This window comes from Elgaria multicarinata, chromosome 1 (assembly GCF_023053635.1).
Source record: "Elgaria multicarinata webbii isolate HBS135686 ecotype San Diego chromosome 1, rElgMul1.1.pri, whole genome shotgun sequence".
In the NCBI taxonomy this organism is placed as follows: Eukaryota; Metazoa; Chordata; class Lepidosauria; order Squamata; family Anguidae; genus Elgaria; species Elgaria multicarinata.
Window position 1 is genome coordinate 177,558,666 of NC_086171.1, and position 19,526 is coordinate 177,578,191.

General features: G+C 40.6%; 2 protein-coding genes across 13 annotated transcripts in view; one reads left to right on the forward strand and one right to left on the reverse strand.

Annotated features, from left to right (window-relative positions):
- TNNT2 (troponin T2, cardiac type) overlaps positions 1-213 on the reverse strand; it is a 311,842-nt gene extending 311,629 nt beyond the window's left edge. Inside the window, exon 1 of the mRNA XM_063144078.1 lies at positions 208-213. The gene's annotated coding sequence lies outside the window, so the exon portion shown is untranslated. The remainder of the gene's footprint in view (positions 1-207) is intronic.
- Positions 1-19,526, forward strand: part of PPP1R12B (protein phosphatase 1 regulatory subunit 12B) — a 139,691-nt gene that overhangs the window by 100,290 nt on the left and 19,875 nt on the right. For all 12 annotated transcript variants that reach the window (XM_063143914.1, XM_063143923.1, XM_063143972.1 and 9 more), the window contains 2 exons: positions 18,415-18,431; positions 18,903-19,050. In XM_063143914.1, the coding sequence (XP_062999984.1) occupies positions 18,415-18,431; positions 18,903-19,050 (165 nt within the window). The remainder of the gene's footprint in view (positions 1-18,414; positions 18,432-18,902; positions 19,051-19,526) is intronic.

A 19,526-nucleotide genomic window follows, 5' to 3' on the forward strand; every position in this document is an offset into this window, starting at 1 on the left:
GCAGCACCACAAAATAAACCTGTGATAGAAGTTAATTGTGCGCATTCTGAAGCTGGTTCAGCTTCCATATATTTTCCAGCATGCAGTTTGGGTTTTCACATAAGAGGGAGTCGGTCTCTGTTAGACAATGTTTGCATGAAGTTATTGCTTGTGCAGAATGGGTTTTGTTCGTGTTCTGACTACTATGTTTGGAGTTGGGTAGGAAATTTCTTCCAGTTCAGATTAGGCAGTTGCTCTGATATAGGGTGTGGGTGTGGGTGGGTGGGTGTGTAACGTTTTGTTTGCTGGAATCATACGCTGTATGGCATATCTTTGCTGTGCATCTGCTCTCTGTGACTGTATGGGGATGGTGGATGGATAGTCTGTTCTTTCAATGGTATGTTAGACTAGTGGCCACTTTATTTCTTCTACAAGTGATTACATGAATAGAAGGCTACATAGGGTCTGAGTCTTGCAGATCTAAGCTTTGGGATGGTAAGAACATAAGAAGAGCCATGTTGGCTCAGACCTAGGTAAATCTAGTCCAGGATTCAGTTCACACAGTGGCCAACAAGTAGGACATGAGTGCAATAACACCCTCTTGGGTGTGATCCCCAGCAACTGGTTATGTAGGCACGCTGCTTCTGATACTCGAGGTAGCTTATAGCCATTAATAGTCTTATCCTCCATGAATCTGTCTATTACTCTTTTAAAGCCATCCAAATTAGTGGCCATGATTACATGTTGTGATAGCAATTTCCATAGTTTAGCTATGTACTGTGTGAAGAAATACTTCCTTTTATCTATCCTGAATCTCCCACCAATCATCTTCAAGGGAAAGTAGGGTAGGCAAAGGAGAGAAAAGGGCACAGATTGGGAGTGGATGCTTGAGAAGGAGCAGTAACCTATCAAGAACCAGTACCCAAAATATGCTGATAGGCACCGAGGGAAGAGAGCAAGCCAAATTCTCTGCCTCTGGGACTTATGTTTGTAGGAAGCCTTATTCCATTTTAACACCTCTCAAGGCCAGGTGAGTAGGACTGAGAATATCACCAGATCCAAGAAGAGATACAAGGTGAGGCATCCTTATATTATGCCTCCAAAGCATGTATGGTTGGGGGTTCCAACATGGGGCCCACCATCTGTCTTGACAGCCGCAGAACACCAGTTTTGTGGAAGAAAATTTAGATCTTGATTTTGGCTACTTACAGTCTAGCAGGGCTAAAGGTGCAAGCAGTTATGTGCATTTGATTGGACTACAGCCATTAAAACCTTAGGAAGTAAATAGATCTAGCAATCCCAATTCATTGTGTGTAATACAGTATTAAGAGGACAATAAAACCCTGAAAGTAAATTTCATGAATAGGATTCAAATCGTTTGCACATTGCCAGTCAGCAGTGGCAGGCCAGACTGGATCACACAGATAAATAACTTAGTTAAGTATCTGTTAGTAGCCAGCACCAAGATGTCAGACTAGATATTAGTTGCTGCCCAGTAAAAGTACTGTTTAGTGTACTTTTTAAACCTTGAAACGTAATGGTTGGAATCCGGTGAGTTATATGCACATTCTGTTTTTCCAGTTTCCTTTCCAGAAAGTGCCCCCATGGGCAAGAGCACAAATGGCTCTTTGAATTTCCCATAATTCAAAAATGTTTTAAAGGGAAAATAATGTCAATGCATGCACATGATTCTCCCTCCCTAGAACTCTGAACAGCTGTGAATCCCAAACCTGCTTTTTAAACTTTGAAATTCCAGCAACTGAGGGATTGGGGTCATGGTGGGGACAGAAATCAGATACATGTATAAAACTTGCAGGCAGATCCCTCTAGATCCTGGATAATTATTTTTCTATTTTGCCCTCAAGATTTAGAAAACGTTTCTACTAGGTGGCTTATCTTTATATTAAAAACAACAATTAACAATGAAAGTCCTATCCTGTCTATTATCTTTGCAAAATCATGGAAGACCGGTGAGGTGCCGTCTTCCATGTAGGAGGGCTAACATTGTCCCTATCTTCAAAAAGGGGAAAAAGGAGGAACCTGGGGACTACAGACCAGTCAGTCTGACATCCATCCCTGGGAAAATTTTGGAGCACATTATAAAGAAGTCAATCTGTAATCACCTTGAAAACAATGCAGTGATTACTAGAAGCCAGCACAGATTTGTCAAGAACAAATCCTGTCAGACTAATCTGATCTATTTTTTTATTGGGTAACCTCCCTTGTGGACTGTGGGAATGCTGTGGACACAATATATCTTGACTTCAGCAAACATTATGCTTGCCCCATGACATTATGATTAACAAACTAGCCAAAAGTGGGCTAGATGAAACAACTATTAGGTGAATCTACAGTTGGCTCAAAGAGTGCTTATCGATGGTACCTTCTCAAACGGCGTTGGGGGAGGTAACCAGCAGGGTATTGCAGGGCTCAGTCCTGGGCCTATTGCTGTTCAACATTTTTATTAATGATTTGGACAAGGAGGTGCAGGGATTGCTTATCAAATTTGCAAATGACACAAAATTGGTTGGGATAGCTAATACCCTGAGAGACAGAAACAAACTTTAAAGTGATCTTGATAGGCTGGAGCACTAGGCTGAAAACAACAGAATGAAATTTAATAGGGATAAATGCCAAGTTCTACACCTAGGAAAAAGAAACCAACTGCACAGTTACAAGATATTTGGCTCAGCAATACTGCAAGCGAGAAGGATCTTGGAATAGTTGTAGATCACAAGCTGAATATGAGCCAACAGTGTGATGTGGCTGCAAAAAAAAAAAAGCAAATGCTATTTTGGGCTGCATTAATAGAAATATGGCTTCCAAATCCCACGAGGTACTGGTTCCCCTCTATTCGGCAGTGGTTAGGCCTCATCTTGAGTGTTGCGTCCAATTCTGGGCACCACACTTCAAGAAAGATGCAGACAAGCAGGAGCATGTTCAGAAGAGGGCAACGAGGATGCTCAGGGGTCCGGAAACAAAGCCCTATGAGGAGAGACTGAAAGAACTGGGCATGTTTAGCCTGGAGAAGAGAAGATTGAGGGGAGACATGATAGCAATTTGCAAATACTTTAAAGGTTGTACACAGAGGAGGGCCAGGAACTCTTCTCGATCATCACAGAGTGCAGAACATGGAATAATGGGCCCAAGTTACAAGAAGCCAGATTCTGGCTGAACATCAGAAAAAACTTCTTGACTGTTAGAACAGTACAACAATGGAACCAATTACCTAGGGAGGTGGTGGACTCTCCCACACTAGAGGCATTCAAGAGGCAGCTGGACGATCATCTGTTAGGTATGCTTTAAGGTGGATTCCTGCATTGAGCAGGGGGTTGGACTCGATGGCCTTGCAGGTCCCTTCCAACTCTACTATTCTATGATTCTATAAACCAAAGTCAACAAAGAAGCAAAATAGATTTAAGGTAACTTAGAGATTAAAAACAGCTACAATAAAATATGTATCTGTATAACCTAGTGCATTACAACTGTATTAGAAAAACGTATTGGGAAACCAGAATCGTCACTATATGTGTTTGCAACATGCTGTTTCTGTATAATTTTATATGTTGTATTAACAAAAAATTGAAATAATTGTTTATACTTAATATGTTTTCTTGTCATTTTATTTAAGTTCATTTTAATGTAGACCTTTTAAATCTGTAATTACCTAATAGCTTCCTTTATATTAAACAGATTAAGGCTACAATCCTATACATGCTTATCTGGAAGTAATTTCTATTCAACTTCATGGGACTTACTTCTGAGTAGATGTGCATAGGATTGCACTGTAAGAATTCAAAGATGCTGCATATCCTGAAAATTGCTATAGAACACTAACCATACACAGTGACATTTATGCTGTCCCCATTGGGATAAAGTTAAAGGAAGTTGTCTCTTCTAGGTTTCTGAATTACTAATTGATTTTCCCCCCCAATATTGTCTTGATGCCATATATTGAAATGTCTCTTACAGCAAATGCCACTCTTTCAAATAATGCAATAATGCTAGTATTTTACATTATATTAAGATCAGTTACCTCTGACCTTCCTGGAACCCCTTTGTGTAACCAGTGAGATTATATGCCTTGTTTCTGTCCTGTGACCTGATTTATTATTGTTGTTGTTAAAAAAGTCATTTTACTCACTCTACAATGTAATAAAGACCATATTAAACTTACCATGATATGTACATAAGAACAACCCTGCTGGACCAGACCAAAAACCTATCTAGTGCAGCATTTTGTTTTCCACAGTAGTCAACCAGATGCCCATGTGAAGTCCGTAAGCAAGACATGAGTTCAACAGTCCATTGTTTCCCAGCAACTGGTATTCAGAGGCGTATGTGCTGAATGCAATGTCTAACAATCCATTTCTTAGATGGCTGACTGCAAAAACCAGGAAAGTAACAAGATTCTCAGGTCACCAGTGAGGAGTACTTGTATTGCTCCTGGTCATGCCATTCTGCCTTCTTCTTGGATATGTAAGCTGCCACTGGAATAATAAAGGGGAAATGAAGCGATATCCTGATCAACAGCTGCCTAAATCCTCCAGAACTGTGACTTTTTTTTTTACATGAAACCCTCTAGAACAGGAGCCCGATGGCCAAAGTCAATTTTGATGAAGCCCTCAGGGACCTTATTCCAGTAGTGGGTGGGGCCAATGCCAAACGTGGCAGGGTCAAAATACCAACAATACCAGCAGATTGTAGTTTAAAGTTCTTACTGCCAGTAACTAAGCTTTAGGAGAATGGAAAAAAATCTGCAAAACCTGGAAAAGTACCAAAGATGGGAAGTCAGAGGAAAGGGGGTGGGGCCTGGAAAACGGGGTTATAGCTGGATTTGGCCCACAGCCTGAGGTTCAACACCCCTGCTCTGGCACTTCAATCATACAGCTCACTATCTCTTTGGGTGCTAGCATGGATACACCTTTACTGTAAGATAATAGTTTACTCTAGAAATCTGGTCTGTCCACACAGTTCTTACGAATATATGATACAGATGGCCTTTTCCTTGTGGCTTTCATCCTTCAGTCATTTTAAGAGAACAATTCCCGCCACCAACAACTATAGTAGTGCTTGATAGAAGCCAGGCCTAGACCTTCAGAGACATCAAAGCATTGACTTTCTACACTGAGCCAAAGAACAACTATTAACCTTCAAGTCATCCACTAGATATATCTGACAGTCATTTCCAGCATGCTGCACAGCTGTTTACTGGAGGGCCAAAGCACCATAAAGCACTGTTAATGAGTAGCTAAATTTTTGGATTGCAAACTGTTAACACTGAGTCTTAATTGGCTCTTATTTTTCAGTAAAATTACGTGTAAGTTATCATTTTGTATGTTTGAGTCGTAGAAGGAGGATAAAAAACCAACTCTATAGAAGGAGGATAACACCCAATTGTACAAGAACGAAATGCATGGAAAAACTGGACTTCATTAACTGAGACTTCTCTTCCTTTTCATCTTAGGCCTTAGCTAGACCTAAGGTTTATCCCAGGATTGTCCCGGGGTCATCCCTGTTCATGTAAATGACACACAGGGGATCCAGGGAGCAGGCAGAGACAATCCCAGGATAAACCTTAGGTCTAGCAAAGGCCTCAGTGTGTGTTGATCCAGACTTGAAGGAACCTGGGTACAGTGGGTGCTGCAGTTTCCATCTGCCAACACTGCATACCTTCAAAAGTAGAGGCCCGATTTTCATGATGTGCATGGCTCTATGAGCAGTTTCTTGTAAAGTTGTGAAATATGGCCTCTAGCATGGCAAAGGGTGAGATTTGAACTCATGGCCTTAAAGGAACGATCTAAGAGAAATTACCTCAGTTAAACCACTGAACTACAACAATAGTTCATCCTCCTCAGTAATTTTCCATAAATACCTTGCATTCCTATATTTGAAAAAGGTATATCTGAAGTAAGTGGAAGAAAAGAAAATGCAGCCCCATAACACCCTCTCACAACATTCTGAAGAGAAGCCCTCCACCTTCTAGGGTGAAGGGTGCCTGCTTTTAATATCCTCTTGAAATTACATTTCTCATGGTTTTTTACCTTTTATTGCTAGGTGGAATGTTTGACCAATAACATCTTTAAAGTATTCAAGAAAACTAAGTTTCTGAGTTTTGGCCTTTATTGAGTTAAATGCATTATGCAGACCTTTATGTCCTTAGGTTTGTGGCAATGAAGTGCAGCTGCACAGATGCAACTGGGAAACTGAGGCATAGGCCCAAAGTAATAAAGTCTAGCAATACTACAAAGCTTCAGACCTATTTAAGATTGGAACCACCTGTTAATCAGATGTAGATACCAGTTCAAATTTCAGAACATCTTTCTGATTAAATGTGCATGGTTTTTACTGTGCATACCATAAAACACCATTCATAATGACTGATCCTTTAATATTATATTCCAACAAAAAACAGGGATTTTCCTGTTTAATCCCTTGATTTATAGCTCCTGAAAACTATACTTCATATTAGATTTACTGGAGTTATTCAGGTATTAATCACAAAAATAGGACTGGAATTGCTTGTATTAAGACAAATAAACTGAATTGTGTTGCTGTCGCTCTCTAACTCCTTAATTTCCCAGCCCTCTGTCAGATCTCCAACCCTTAGCAGTAATTCTAACCCAAAATAGCTGTTGTGATTCCCAGTAATCATTATCTGAATGGGCATTATTGTGGTTTAACCAGCATTTACTAGTTTTTCAAGCATTGGGTTTAAAAGAGAAAAATAACAAGTAGTATCAGTTGGCTGTATATGAAATGAAGTGTTCTGTCTATTATTGTCTGTAATTACAGGGCAGGGTATGCTCTGTATTTTACTGCTTGTAGAGCACAGCATAAGCTGTAGCCAACAACCCCTTCCCCAGCAGAGAGACAATAAGGTTTCATGGAGATATAATGATAAGTTATGCCACCAGCTTCTTAACAACTCATAAAAAATATCTTCCTGTCCATTCATGAATACTTAAACTCTGCTTTTCAGCTCCTGAGTAACTAAAATCCATGGCCTGTAAATCAGTTCGGGTAAAATGTCATTCTTGTCTGAGACAACACAATTCATGGTCTGAGAGGCAATTATAATTATATATCTTTAAATTATATAGTTTGTGAACTGCCCAGGGAGCTTCAGCTATTGGGCGGTATAAAAATGCAATAAATAAATAAGTGCATGACACACACACCCCTTCCCTTATGTTTCCCATCCCGTCTTTGCTGCCACTGGTTCACCTTTGCCCCATGATGACAGCCTATTGTAGAAAAGCTGCTATAGATTTCAATCCATTTGTAACATGGCATTTTACAAGAGGTTTTGAATCAGTTGCTCAGTCCGGAACAAGCTTGTTAGTTTAAGGCATGTGTTGTTTTGGCAAATAACTTGCTGACCTCAGTGAGTGTTGCGTACAACTGAGGGGGGGGATGGGCTCTAAAAACAGCTTTGTTTTTGTTTTTAAAACTTAAGAAAGCTTTTCTAAAATGGTTGCCTGAAAAGACCCATTAAGTTTACTTTCCAACATTAAATTAAATTTGAGATACACATGAATCTTTTGCATTAGAACAGGGAAAAAACAGCTGCAAATATGCATGTAGAATCTTTTAAATTACTACTTTTAGGTGTAGAGTTGAGCTGAAAGTGTGGGTCAAGCCTGACAAACATTTTTGCATCCTCAAAGGAACACACACCAGCACTTTGGGTGACTTTTCAGTAAGGCAAAAGGGCATAAAATTGTTTGGAATTACAGAATTAGCTGGGCTAGTGCTCCCTGTGTTGTCATATTTCACAGGCGGGCAATGAAACCTCAGAAAGTTAGTTGATCCTCCTAAGTGCATCTGTCACTTTTTGGGAGAGGAATAGCACCTTACATTAGTTACGCATTAAAACAAGATGCTGTCTATCCTCATCATGGTTTCCTTTCTAGAGGATGTGTACACCTGCTAGGGATGTTGGGAGAAATCCACAACAGAATCAAATAAGTTTGGATTTGTATAAATCTAATCTGCGGATTCCACAGTGGACCAGCTTTTTTCTGGGTGACGTGAATTCTGTGGACTTGCATTTTATTTTATTTTACTGTCCAGAATTTTATGCAAATTTAGTCATAGAATTTAGTCATAGAACCCATTTCTGTTGTTGGAGGCTCAAGTAGCCACCATGGTTCGGAGTTTTACCATCATAGATACCATCATAGAATCATAGACTAGCAGAGTTGGAAGGGGCCTACAAGGCCATCGAGTCCAGCCCCCTGCTCAATGCAGGAATCCACCCTAAAGCATCCCTGACAGATGGTTGTCCAGCTGCCTTTTGAGTGCCTCTAGTGTGGGAGAGCCCATCTTCGATTGGTTCGCCAACTATGGCCTCTCTTGGACAGGGTAGCCTGGCCACGGTGGTACAGGCATTGGTAACCTCAAGATTGGATTACTGCAACACGCTGTATGTGGGGATGCCCTTGAAGCTGCTCCGGAAGCTGGAGCTAGTGCAGAATACTGCAGCTCGGCTGTTGTCTGGAGCTGCCTCTTTCCAGCATGTAACTCCTCTGCTGAGGGAACTGCACTGGCTGCCTATTCACTACTGGGCCAGGTTTAAGGTTCTTGTACTTGTGTACAAAGCCCTAAACAACTTGGGACCAGGATACCTGAGAGAGCTCCTTCTCCCCTACCAACTGGTCATCCGAGGGTCTGCTCCTGGTGGTTCCACATAGATCCATCCTCCGATTGGATTCCACCAGGGGAAAAGCCTTCAATGTGATGGCTCCCCTCCTATGGAATTCCCTGCCCCTGGAAGTCAGGCAGGCTCCAACCTTGTACTCCTTTCGGCGCCTCCTGAAAACATCTTTATTCCAAGAAGCCTTTCCTTAATATGCAGCCTTGAGTCTCTTTTAAAATTTGTTTTAAGTGTTTTATTCTGTTTTTATTTTCATTTACACCACTCCGAAATTTTTCAATGGGGAGCGGTATATAAATATTCTAAATAAATAAATAGAAAAATAAGTAGAATAAAAAAAAACGCCAGTCAAAAATGTGCATTTCTCTCATAGGTTGAAGTGTAAAAAAATGCATATTTTGCTAGGATTTGCACATTTGGGGGATTTGTGCATTTTGGAAGTGTGAATGTGCACACGTGCGAACTTGTATAAATTTGGGAAATTGGAAAAAATCCAATTCCGTCAGTGAGTGGACAATGGAGCAAAAGACACCTGACAATCCACGAAACAGCGAGAGAACAGATTTTACAAAATCTATACATCCTTAGGATCCACATCCATTTTCTGCAGCTGTGGATGTACATCCCATTGAAAGTAGTGCAGCGAGGACTGATGGTATCTCACCTGTATGTGTATCCACCTTAAGCTGCTGCTCTTCATCCAATAAGTGATAAGTACACTGAAGCCTTCTTCCGTGCATCAATTCTCTTTAATTGGATGAGATTTCTTGTCTCGCTGCATTCTGCTGGCATTTTCTTTATACATCAGCGAGCAGGACAAGACAAGGAATCATAAAATTGGAAAGGGCCATTTAGGCCAATGAAGAAGCATTGACTCTATGGGCGAGTTCACACATCATGCTAAGCCACCCTGCAAATAAGCCATGGTCAGTTGATTGGTTGCTGAACAACCCACGGTACACCAAACAGGCTATCGGGTTGCTATGGTTTGTTCTCCCCCTCCTTCCTCTAGCCAGCTGTGGCATATTCCCATGCACCTTCGTTACAGAACCTGTTTTGTCTCAACCAGGCCCATCCCTGCTTTGATCACTGCCCCTTTTCATTCACCATCCTTTCCCCCCTTTTTTGACAGTGCTTTGGGAGTATTGACATGTTTGGTGGCGTGGGTTATGTCCTTTCACAATTATTATTATTATTATTATTATTATTATTATTATTATTAATTAATTTATTCATTTATTTATATAGCACCATCAGTGTACAATTGTACAAGAATCCACTTTCACCTGATCAATATGTGCAGTCTTGCCATGTCAATTTCCTTGTATGTTCAGCTATCATAAGGGTAGGCAACATACAAGGAAATCGACAAGATGAGACTGTTTATAGGCTAATTTGCAGACAGTTTATTTATTATTTATTTATTTAATTACATTTATATACCGCCCCACAGCCGAAGCTCTCTGGGCGGTTCACAACATTTAAACAGTTCACAACAGTTGAAAAGGACCTGGTGGAAATATTACTTAGAGAAAGGAGAAGCCTATTTGCGCAATAAGAAAGCACCGTAAAAGGGAAAGGCGGGCAAAGTAGGTGCACCAAAACAGGGGTAGTATCTCACACTTAGCATTCAACACTTCCCCAAGTCTCCAGCAAGTCCAGAAACCCTGCTTTTCTTGGCTGCTTTTTGGAGCCTTTACTGCAGTTGCCCACATTCCCCCTCCATTTATTGCCAAGCCTCTAAATTTGTGCTAATTTCCCTTCTATTTACTTACAAGCTGTTTTATTTGTGCAAATATTTGAAAAAGAAAGAAACTTTGAGGGTGCCCGAACAGGTTGGAGCTAACGGAGCAACTACACCAGGAGCAATTACACACACAAACACATCTCCATGTGGCTCCATTCTCTGTGGTGCATGCAGCCATCTTCTAAAGGTTTTCTTTAAACTGTTGGGAAGATTTGTGCAAGTCTACTGAATCGCAGTAACTGAAGCAACAACTGCTCTGAAAAAAGAACTACAAAAAGTGGGGGGAGTCCCCAGTCTTTCTCAACTGTGCAGAAATTAGCCTATATGCAGCCTGACCTTGTCAGTTTCCTTGTATGTTGCCTACTACTCCACTTGGGTGTTCCCTTTGACAGCTGTAACATACAAGGAAATTGACAAGGTAAGGCTACACATATCTGTCAGGCAAATCTGTGCTCTTGTGCACTTGAGAAAGAATGGGAAGTGATAGTCCCTCCGAAGTGCTGTTTGGACATCAGTGGAGGGGCAGTTACTGGCAGAGGAGGCTGGAGGTGGCACAGGTGAAGAGGCAAAGAGCATCAGTGTTCTTTGTCACTCTTGCCAAGCAGCTCTCTGGACGATCGGTTTTTCCCCTCCTTCCCCTGTCTGTTACTGTGATTTTAGATTGTAAGCTATATGGCAGATTGTCTTCTTGTGTTTTATCCTGTACAGCACCATGAACATTGATGGTGCTTTATAAATAAATAAATAATCCCTGATAAAACCAGTCTTCCAGGTTCAGACAACCAAACATGGGTATGAACAACTCTACAACAAACCATGGTTCCTCAGTGTGGCTTGTTTACCAAAATTAAGCTGCCCTACGGAAAGTGCCACCAGATTCAGACAACATGAGAACCCACCACGGCTGTCTGACTGTGGTGGGTTGTCATGTCGTGCAAACCCAGTCAATAGCTTCAGTAGTGGGCCAGTGAGTTCTGTCTTTCCCTGTCCATTCAGTGTGAGTGCACTGCAAGGACTTCATTTCACTGCACAACTTATTCTGGCTGCGGGGGACTATAATGTCATCACATGGCTTCCGCAATCCTCAATTGGTTTGAATTACGCACCCAGTGGGGGGGGGGCACTTCTTTAAAAACTATTGGAAAAGGGTTCAGTAAATATGTCACCAGCACCATCCTAGACATATTTTGTGCCCTAAACATCCATCTCTGAAAATTCAGTACAGCCCTACTAATATTGGTGACACTATTTGGTACATAACAGTGCCAAATATTTTGCTACACAATGTAAACTAACCCTCTCTTCTTTTAACTCAGCCTGTTGCAGGGGAGCAGAAATGTTTGTGAAACTTCTTCTTTTTTTTAACAAAAGCCATAAATATTAGGAAACATCCCCCCCCCTTTCCTTCCTTTTTGGGGTCAAGTGTTGGCCACAGAAGAAAGTAATTGAAGCCAATTAAGCCCGTTTCTTTTTTGGCAAGAGAGACTTCGGCTGTTCATGCTCTGGCTCCGCCTTTCAAAATTGCATTGTCGTAAAAACGTTCTTTAAGGAACATGGTTTTAATTACACTTATGCCATCTGCAGAAGCTTTTGAGTTTTAAAAATAAGAATCTAATGTTCCATAATCTTACACATATCTACAATCAAAACTGTATGTTTTTCCTGGCTCTTTACAATCCTTTTGTTGTCCAACTTCAGAGAATAATTTTCGATACGTAGCCCTGTTTGTCTTTATTAAAAACAGAAATGGAGTGAGCACTGTTAAAGAAAAAAATATGTAGCAACTTGGTTTTATTTGCCTCTTTTCATTGCAACTTTTGCTGCCACAGGCTCAAAGTTGGATCAGCCAAGCCCACTTTGTTGAAATTCTCTCTGGGGCTTTTAAATACCCCTTTGTGGGTTGGCTGTAGTTGTTGCTATTTAAACTGTTTCCTCTCTTTGGGTCATACTGCTGCTTTCCCTGCAGGAGACAAAATATAAACATACAATCAACATCTTCCAGTGTTCGGGAGCTGGGGCTCTTCTTTTTCATGCATCTGGCCTCGGAGGTTTCGTTGTAGAAGGATGCACAAAGAAATATGTGTGTTGCCACTTCCCTATGCTCTAATTTAGCATCTTTTAAAAGGTTGCCCCTCCAACAGTAAAGAGATGCTCTCAATATTTGTTACATAGGATGCCTATATTCAGATATCTCAGGAGTCAGTGGAACTACATGTGCCACCACCAGCCCAAAAACAACCCCATACAAGAGCTATACCTATATGCTTTCCTTACACCTATGGGGAATATCCCTAGTGCCAGAAGGTAGCATTCAGATGCTGCTCCTGAGCTCATGGCAGAGAGGAAGTGAACATTCTTCACTTCCTTCTTAGCCAGTACAAGGAGCCATTAAATTTCTTTCTTTCCCCATCTCCTTCCTACCCAAATTGGCAAGCAAGGGCAGGCTAGCCCTTCCCTGGCTCCAAAATGATCATAGGGTCTGTAAGAGGGGTGGGTGGGACTAGGCTTAGAAAAGTGCACCCCTTTGGTATATTGTTTTGGATCCCATTTTCCTCCTCACTCCAATGGGCATCTTGGAGGTAAACTGGAATGGTTGGCCTTTCTTATCCCTGGGACAGCTTTATGGGAATTGGTCTTTGAGGGAGCTTCATGAAAGTCCACTTCCCCTCTCTCCATAAATCAATCATTTGGGACTCAGAGGTGTTTCTTCTTCTTCTTGGAACCCATTCCCCTCCCCTTCCAGTAATGAATTCATTGCATGAAAAAGTAAGGGTGACTAATATCTGTAAATAGTTCTTTGCTCCTCTTTTTTACTCTCACAAATTGGGTCCCCCTTATTGTCTTCAAATGCCAATTGTTCTCAAAGAAGTTTCAGGACACACACACATGTAATTTTGTATTGGTGGTGCATGCTTGCCATTCTTAAATCCTGATTCTTAAGTTACCTTCCTTTATTGTTGTTGAGTAGTTTCCAACAGCCGAGCAACCCATGTTTTCAATGCTCCTATCTACTGGAGTCTTTGAAATGTGCTCCTGTGATTCTCTAATGCCTCTTTAATTTGAGAGCTCTTACCTCTTAAAAAAAAGTTGGTTAATCATATAAATGTTAATTGATTGATTAAGGGTGTAATCCTATTTAGACAGAAAGAGACTTACAACTCCCAGCATTCCCCATGGCTGGCTGGGGAATGCTGGGAGTTATAGGACTTTTTTTCTGTCTAAACATGCAAAGGATTGCACTCTAAAAAGAAAAACATACTTTCTTTGCTTTATAGATGATGGATGTATACTTTATAGCAGGCATCATCTTAAAAGAGGTGTTTCCTTTTCTCTCACACATACAAGAGGGAATAAGATTGCCCTTTGACATCTGCAGTTCTTATTAACAAAGGCGAGCACTGCTCATTTCATTAGGATGTGCACCTAAGGCCCTGATTGGAGCGGAGGAGAGAAAAGCACAGTATACTTTCCACACTGCACAACTGCTACATTCCTGATACTAGAGTAATAGTGGGTTTTTTTTTAAGGATTCCACACATGTGCCAAGTTTCACATTTTAAACCCACTTAAGGTGCAATCCTATGCATGTTTTGGTGTTAAAAGTCATGCAGCTTTCTGCATGCTCCAACCAGCCACACTGGCTAGGGGATTCTTGGAGTTGTAGGATTCTTTTCTGTCTAAACATGCATAAGATTGTGTCTTTAACTCATGTCACACTAGCATAACTAAAGGAATAAAATAGGATTTCCCTCTGCTAAGTAAGTGATGCTGAACACACTTACTTAGGAGTATGCACCATTTTGTTATAGGAAAGGATAATGTACGTATTAATTAAAATTTAAAATAAGTATCTGTCACCATGTACAAAGCTTTCCCATGGAAAACCTAGCTACTTTACTGTTGTGATTATTTGATTGGAACTGAAATGCAGTTATGCATCACTGAAGGAGAGGCACTCTATGTATGTTTAGGGACACTAATCATTGCTGTACTTAATATAGTGTTTAACTGTGAGTTAAAAAGCCCACAGTTGTCTATTCTATTTCTGCAATGGCTTCATCTTTATCCCCTCCTCCTGTCTATGCACATTTACCTCAGAGTAAGTCCTATTGTTCTCAGTGGGGCTTACTTCTGAGTAGACATACTTAGGATTGTGCTGCAACTCTGTTTTTAAGGTGGGTGAAAGAAGAAAGTGCAAAAGCTGGGTTGCAGTTAAATCTCAAAAAAAAAACCAAGATTATGGCAACCAGCTTCATTGATAACTGGCAAATAGAGGGAGAAAACGTGGAGGCAGTGACAGACTTTGTATTTCTGGGCGCAAAGATTACTGCAGACGCTGACTGCAGCCAGGAAATCAGAAGACGTTTACTTCTTGGGAGGAGAGCAATGACAAATCTTGATAAAATAGTTAAGAGCAGAGACACCACACTGACAACAAAGGTCCGCATAGTTAAAGCAATGGTATTCCCCGTAGTAACCTATGGCTGCGAGAGCTGGACCATAAGGAAAGCTGAGCAAAGGAAGATAGATGCTTTTGAACTGTGGTGTTGGAGGAAAATTCTGAGAGTGCCTTGGACTGCACGAAGATCAAACCAGTCCATACTCCAGGAAATAAAGCCAGACTGCTCATTTGAGGGAATGGTATTAAAGGCAAAACTGAAGTACTTTGGCCACATAATGAGAAGACAGGATACCCTGGAGAAGAGGCTGATGCTAGGGAAAGTGGAAGGCAAAAGGAAGAGGGGCCGACCAAGGGCAAGATGGATGAATGTTCTGGAGGTGACAGACTTGACCTTGGGGGAGCTAGGGGTGGCGACAGCCGACAGAAAGCTCTGGCGTGGGCTGGTCCATGAAGTCACGAAGAGTCGGAAATGACTGAACGAATAAACAACAAGATACACACACACCATATCTAGGAAAATCATATTTACTTGAAAAAGGGGGCATCATATTTACCTAAAATAAGCTGGGGCATTGTTTTAGCACTCCTGCAAACCTGAAGCTGGATGCAGAAAGACCTTGAAGAATCCTCTTCATCCAGGAAAGGCCTGAGGGCACTGCAATTCTTGCAAACTTTTTCCATTTTTTTTCTCCCAGTCCTTCTGGCCTGCGGCAGAGGAAGGAGGGAGAAGAGAAGACACACAGCATCTCTCTCTCTCTCTCTCTCTCTCTCTCTCTCTCTCTCAGGTTTGCCACTGCTTGCACAGCCACTGTTGCTCTCACTAACACGAGAGGTCCAGCTAGCTCTTGTGAGCTTCGCGTGTGGCTGGGACATAAAGCAAGAGCTGTCTGGAAGGAAAGAGCATGGGGGCAGCAAGGGAGAGAGTGGCTGGTTGACTGAGCGAGCGAGCGGGCTGGTGGCTGTGGCTCCAGCCCTGTCCTACAAATAGAATTATTGACCTTCCTGGGAAGGGCGGGGTGGGGAATGTAGTGGAAATCACTCTTCCCATCCTTAAAAGCCCCAATTCGATCATGGGGTGAGGGGTGCAAGAAAGCAGAGGCAGCCCCAGACATTAGAGTGTGCCTGGGCACACCAGGCACAACCTATGTGTACGCCAGGGCTTAAGTACATGTATTAACAGTAATTTAATCTGAATAATTCAGAGGTACCTTTTCAGTTGATCAAATATTTTAGTGGGTTGATGGATCATTGCAGTTGTAGCCTTAATAGTTTTTTTATCTTGATCCTGTTTTGATACTTGAGATTGCACAGCCTAAGTGACAGCAGCTTCACACTGATCACTGGACTCAGAAAAATCTGATCCTGATTTCTAAAATTCACTTTAAGTGTACCTGGTGAATCGAGTATTTCTGCAGCACTTTCTACGTACTCTGTGTTCAGTTGTTGCTTTTCATACTTTTTGCTTTTATAAGGTGATATTCATCCAGTTGTTCTTGTTAGGATTTATTAACTGTAAGTTTCTTCAAGGAGTAGGAAAGGAGTTCTTTTCTTTTCTTTTTCATCTTAAGGGAAAAGTATTTGCCAATCATTTCTCTCTCTGTTCTTCCAAAGGAAGATTGTAGCCAGTTGTGCTGGGCTTATGATGCAAACTGCTTTGGAACTTTAATTAAAATGCAGCCATTACCAACAGCTGCAGTAATGTCAAGGGCTGGATTTTCTTTCTAAATCAATTCATAACACAGCTGCACACAGAAAGTTCATTCTTGTTTCAGCCACGGTTTAAATAAACTTAATCATGCAATCTTGGTTTATGTGGGATACAAGCAATCCAAGCATATCCAAGGATTCCAAGTACTGGAAAAGGTCTAAACTTTCCAATGAGCAACATCTGAAATGTCAAATTACTTCCTGTAACTTGTTAAGTTTTTATTCAGTTGGGTAACTCAACAATGCATCAAGTCCCACTGCTTTAGTGGAACGCACGTCGAAGAAAGTGTGGTTAGAATTACACCTTTTGACTTAAAAAAATGATTACATTCTTTTTGCTGGGGTTATGCCTCTTTCCTCTACATCCAGCATGCCTAAACTGGTACAGTGTACGGCCATTTAATGCGCACGGTGTTTTCAGTGATGTCAAACTGGACATAAGACTCCCTATCTTGTCTGTGGTAGATCCTGTCGTGGAGACTTCAGGTTCCATTATTATTTTGCTAGAAGTGGTTCATCTTTCCCACCTTTGAATTTTGAATAGGTGGTACGCTTGAGTGAAACTTGCCTCAACAAAACCTGCAGTTTTTTTTTTCTTTTCCATAAATTGGCAAGGGAACTTAATTAGTATATTTGTATTTCCAGTGTTCACTTCCCTGTTTCTTCTGCGGCTCTTCTTTGAAGAGGTTTCCTGTTTGAGTACTTTCTCAATGTTCTAGAATATAAATATTTAGGCTGTAATACTTGCTAATCTTAAAATTAAGTGGATTATCTCCATAAATTTAGCACAGGAGTATGTAATGTGCTCAAACGAATTTTGACATAAGCTTGCATTGATAATTTGTTCTACAGTTTTCTGTCAAAGGAAATGGAGAAAAATGAATCTTTGGACCAAAAGATATATAATAGGAGTCAGGTTTCTGTACTGCAACAAGGAATTCTAGGAAGCAGAACTTGTTGGAACCGTTCAAATAAGAACATCATTTGAGATCTGGGAAACAATTTGCTAGCCAAAATACGTCTAATCTTTAGAAATTCCTGTAGAACTAGATTTTGCTTCTAAATTATGATCCTAAAAGCCAGTGTTACCTTGAATAATGTGTTGATTCTGATCTTGGGATATCTGGTTCAAATTTCTTTTTAAGTCACACTCATGAGAAAAATTTGGACAAGTTGTATCTCAGCATCAATTTTCTCAGATGCAAATCAGAAAAAATATATATAGCCTGCCTCAAAGATGAGTATGAATACATAAGAACTAGCTACATTTCCACTTCAAAATGTGATAGATAATTTAAGATTAATATTAAGTTTATTGATTTAATTTGAAGCCTTCCTAAAGAGATTGTTGCCTTTTTAATTCAGACTTTTGTTGCATGTTAAGTTGCATGTTAAGGACATGTCTAAATCAGTCAATTTTCCCAGTTCTAGCACAGCTCACAATATTACTTATGTATTTATTTTAAAGATTTTTGTATCGTTTACTTTTTTTAAAAAAAAAAAATCTCAGAGTGGCTCACATTAAAACATTCATTATGGCTATGGGTGTAAATCAAATAAGAAAAATCCTGGTAAACTTTCTTTGAAACCTATGTTCTAATGAAATTTTTCAACCAAACTGATATAAATCAATTGTAAACATCAATTCACAGTATAAATATGCAGAAAAGACTTATGATGATTGCGTAGGTATGCCTATAACGGGTATTTGACTCTTACTCTTTAAAATTTTGCCATATATTTAAAATGGGTCAATGAGCGTACAGACAAGGTACAGTCATGCTACCCTGCTGGTGTCATGGTACAATAACTTGTCATTAATTTTAACAATTGTCAGACTTCAGTGGCTGCAGTTTAATAGAATGTTAAGACTGGTATTTTTTGTTGCTAACCTTGTCTTCTTTTGTTTCCCTTTTATAGCATGAAAGACTTTCCAGGTAAGATCTTCAGAATTCATGTTTTTGTTAAAGCATGCATTTCTATATGTTTCTTCCCCGCAGCTTGAATGAATAGCACTTTTCTCTTAAGTGCTTATGAATTTAGGACCCAGACTCCTGATAACCTGTTTCGAGACTGTAAGTGATATAATAAATCATCGTCCTATAATCTGAACTCCTTTTCCCATCCCAGGAACAAATTGTATGAATAGTGAGTAGCGGAAGGAGATAAATGCTTGTTTTCTGTAAGTTTGAATGGAGAATTTCTTTCCTTCCCATCTTCCTGCATAAAGAACAGTACTTTGCGGTGGGGAGGGGAGGGGTGCGGATGGGGTCACAATGGTGGAATTGTTACAAATAATAATCTGCTTCTATTTTTTCCCCCTGAGGTCACACAAACATTACAACTTAAGTTTATCAGTGGTCTAAGAGTGAGTGAAACTGCTGTTTTGTGCTGTGTTTTGACTCCAGGTTAGATGCAGCAAGTTCAAGCACTGGCACCAGCGACACCTACGGTGATCGACCGACAGGCCGCAGCAGCGCCTACACCAGAAGAGAGAATCGTCTGGCTGCCCTTAGCAGCAGAACCGAGGATGACAGTAGCAAAGATTATAAAAGAGTGGGTCACTGACAAAGACCTGAGCCCTTCTTTCTTTATCCCTCCCTTCTCTCTCAGTAAATTAATAAGCAGCAATTTCAGGTGTAGCTGATTGGAGAAGAAGCAGATGATAAAAAATTAAATAGATACATTAAAAACCAAGGCAGCATAATCCCAACCAAAGAGCCTGTTCAAGGACAACTAGGCATCTGTCAATCATTGCAGTCCAAATAAACCTGTTAAATGAGAAGTGGATGTATTCATCAGGACCTTAAATTGGTGCATTTCTCTCTTCCTGAGTTGCCTTCGGCAGATCACTATCTTTAACACAATTCCGTGCAAATGAACTGAAAGGATGTGTCTGGGAATGCTGCAGGTCTTCCATGAATCTCTGCCAAATAGGGGGGATATCAGTAGTGGTGGTTAAGCTGCTTTTAGGGCAGCCTGTCTACCATTACTCACCTCTTCATTGAGAATACCTCATAACCTTCCTTTGT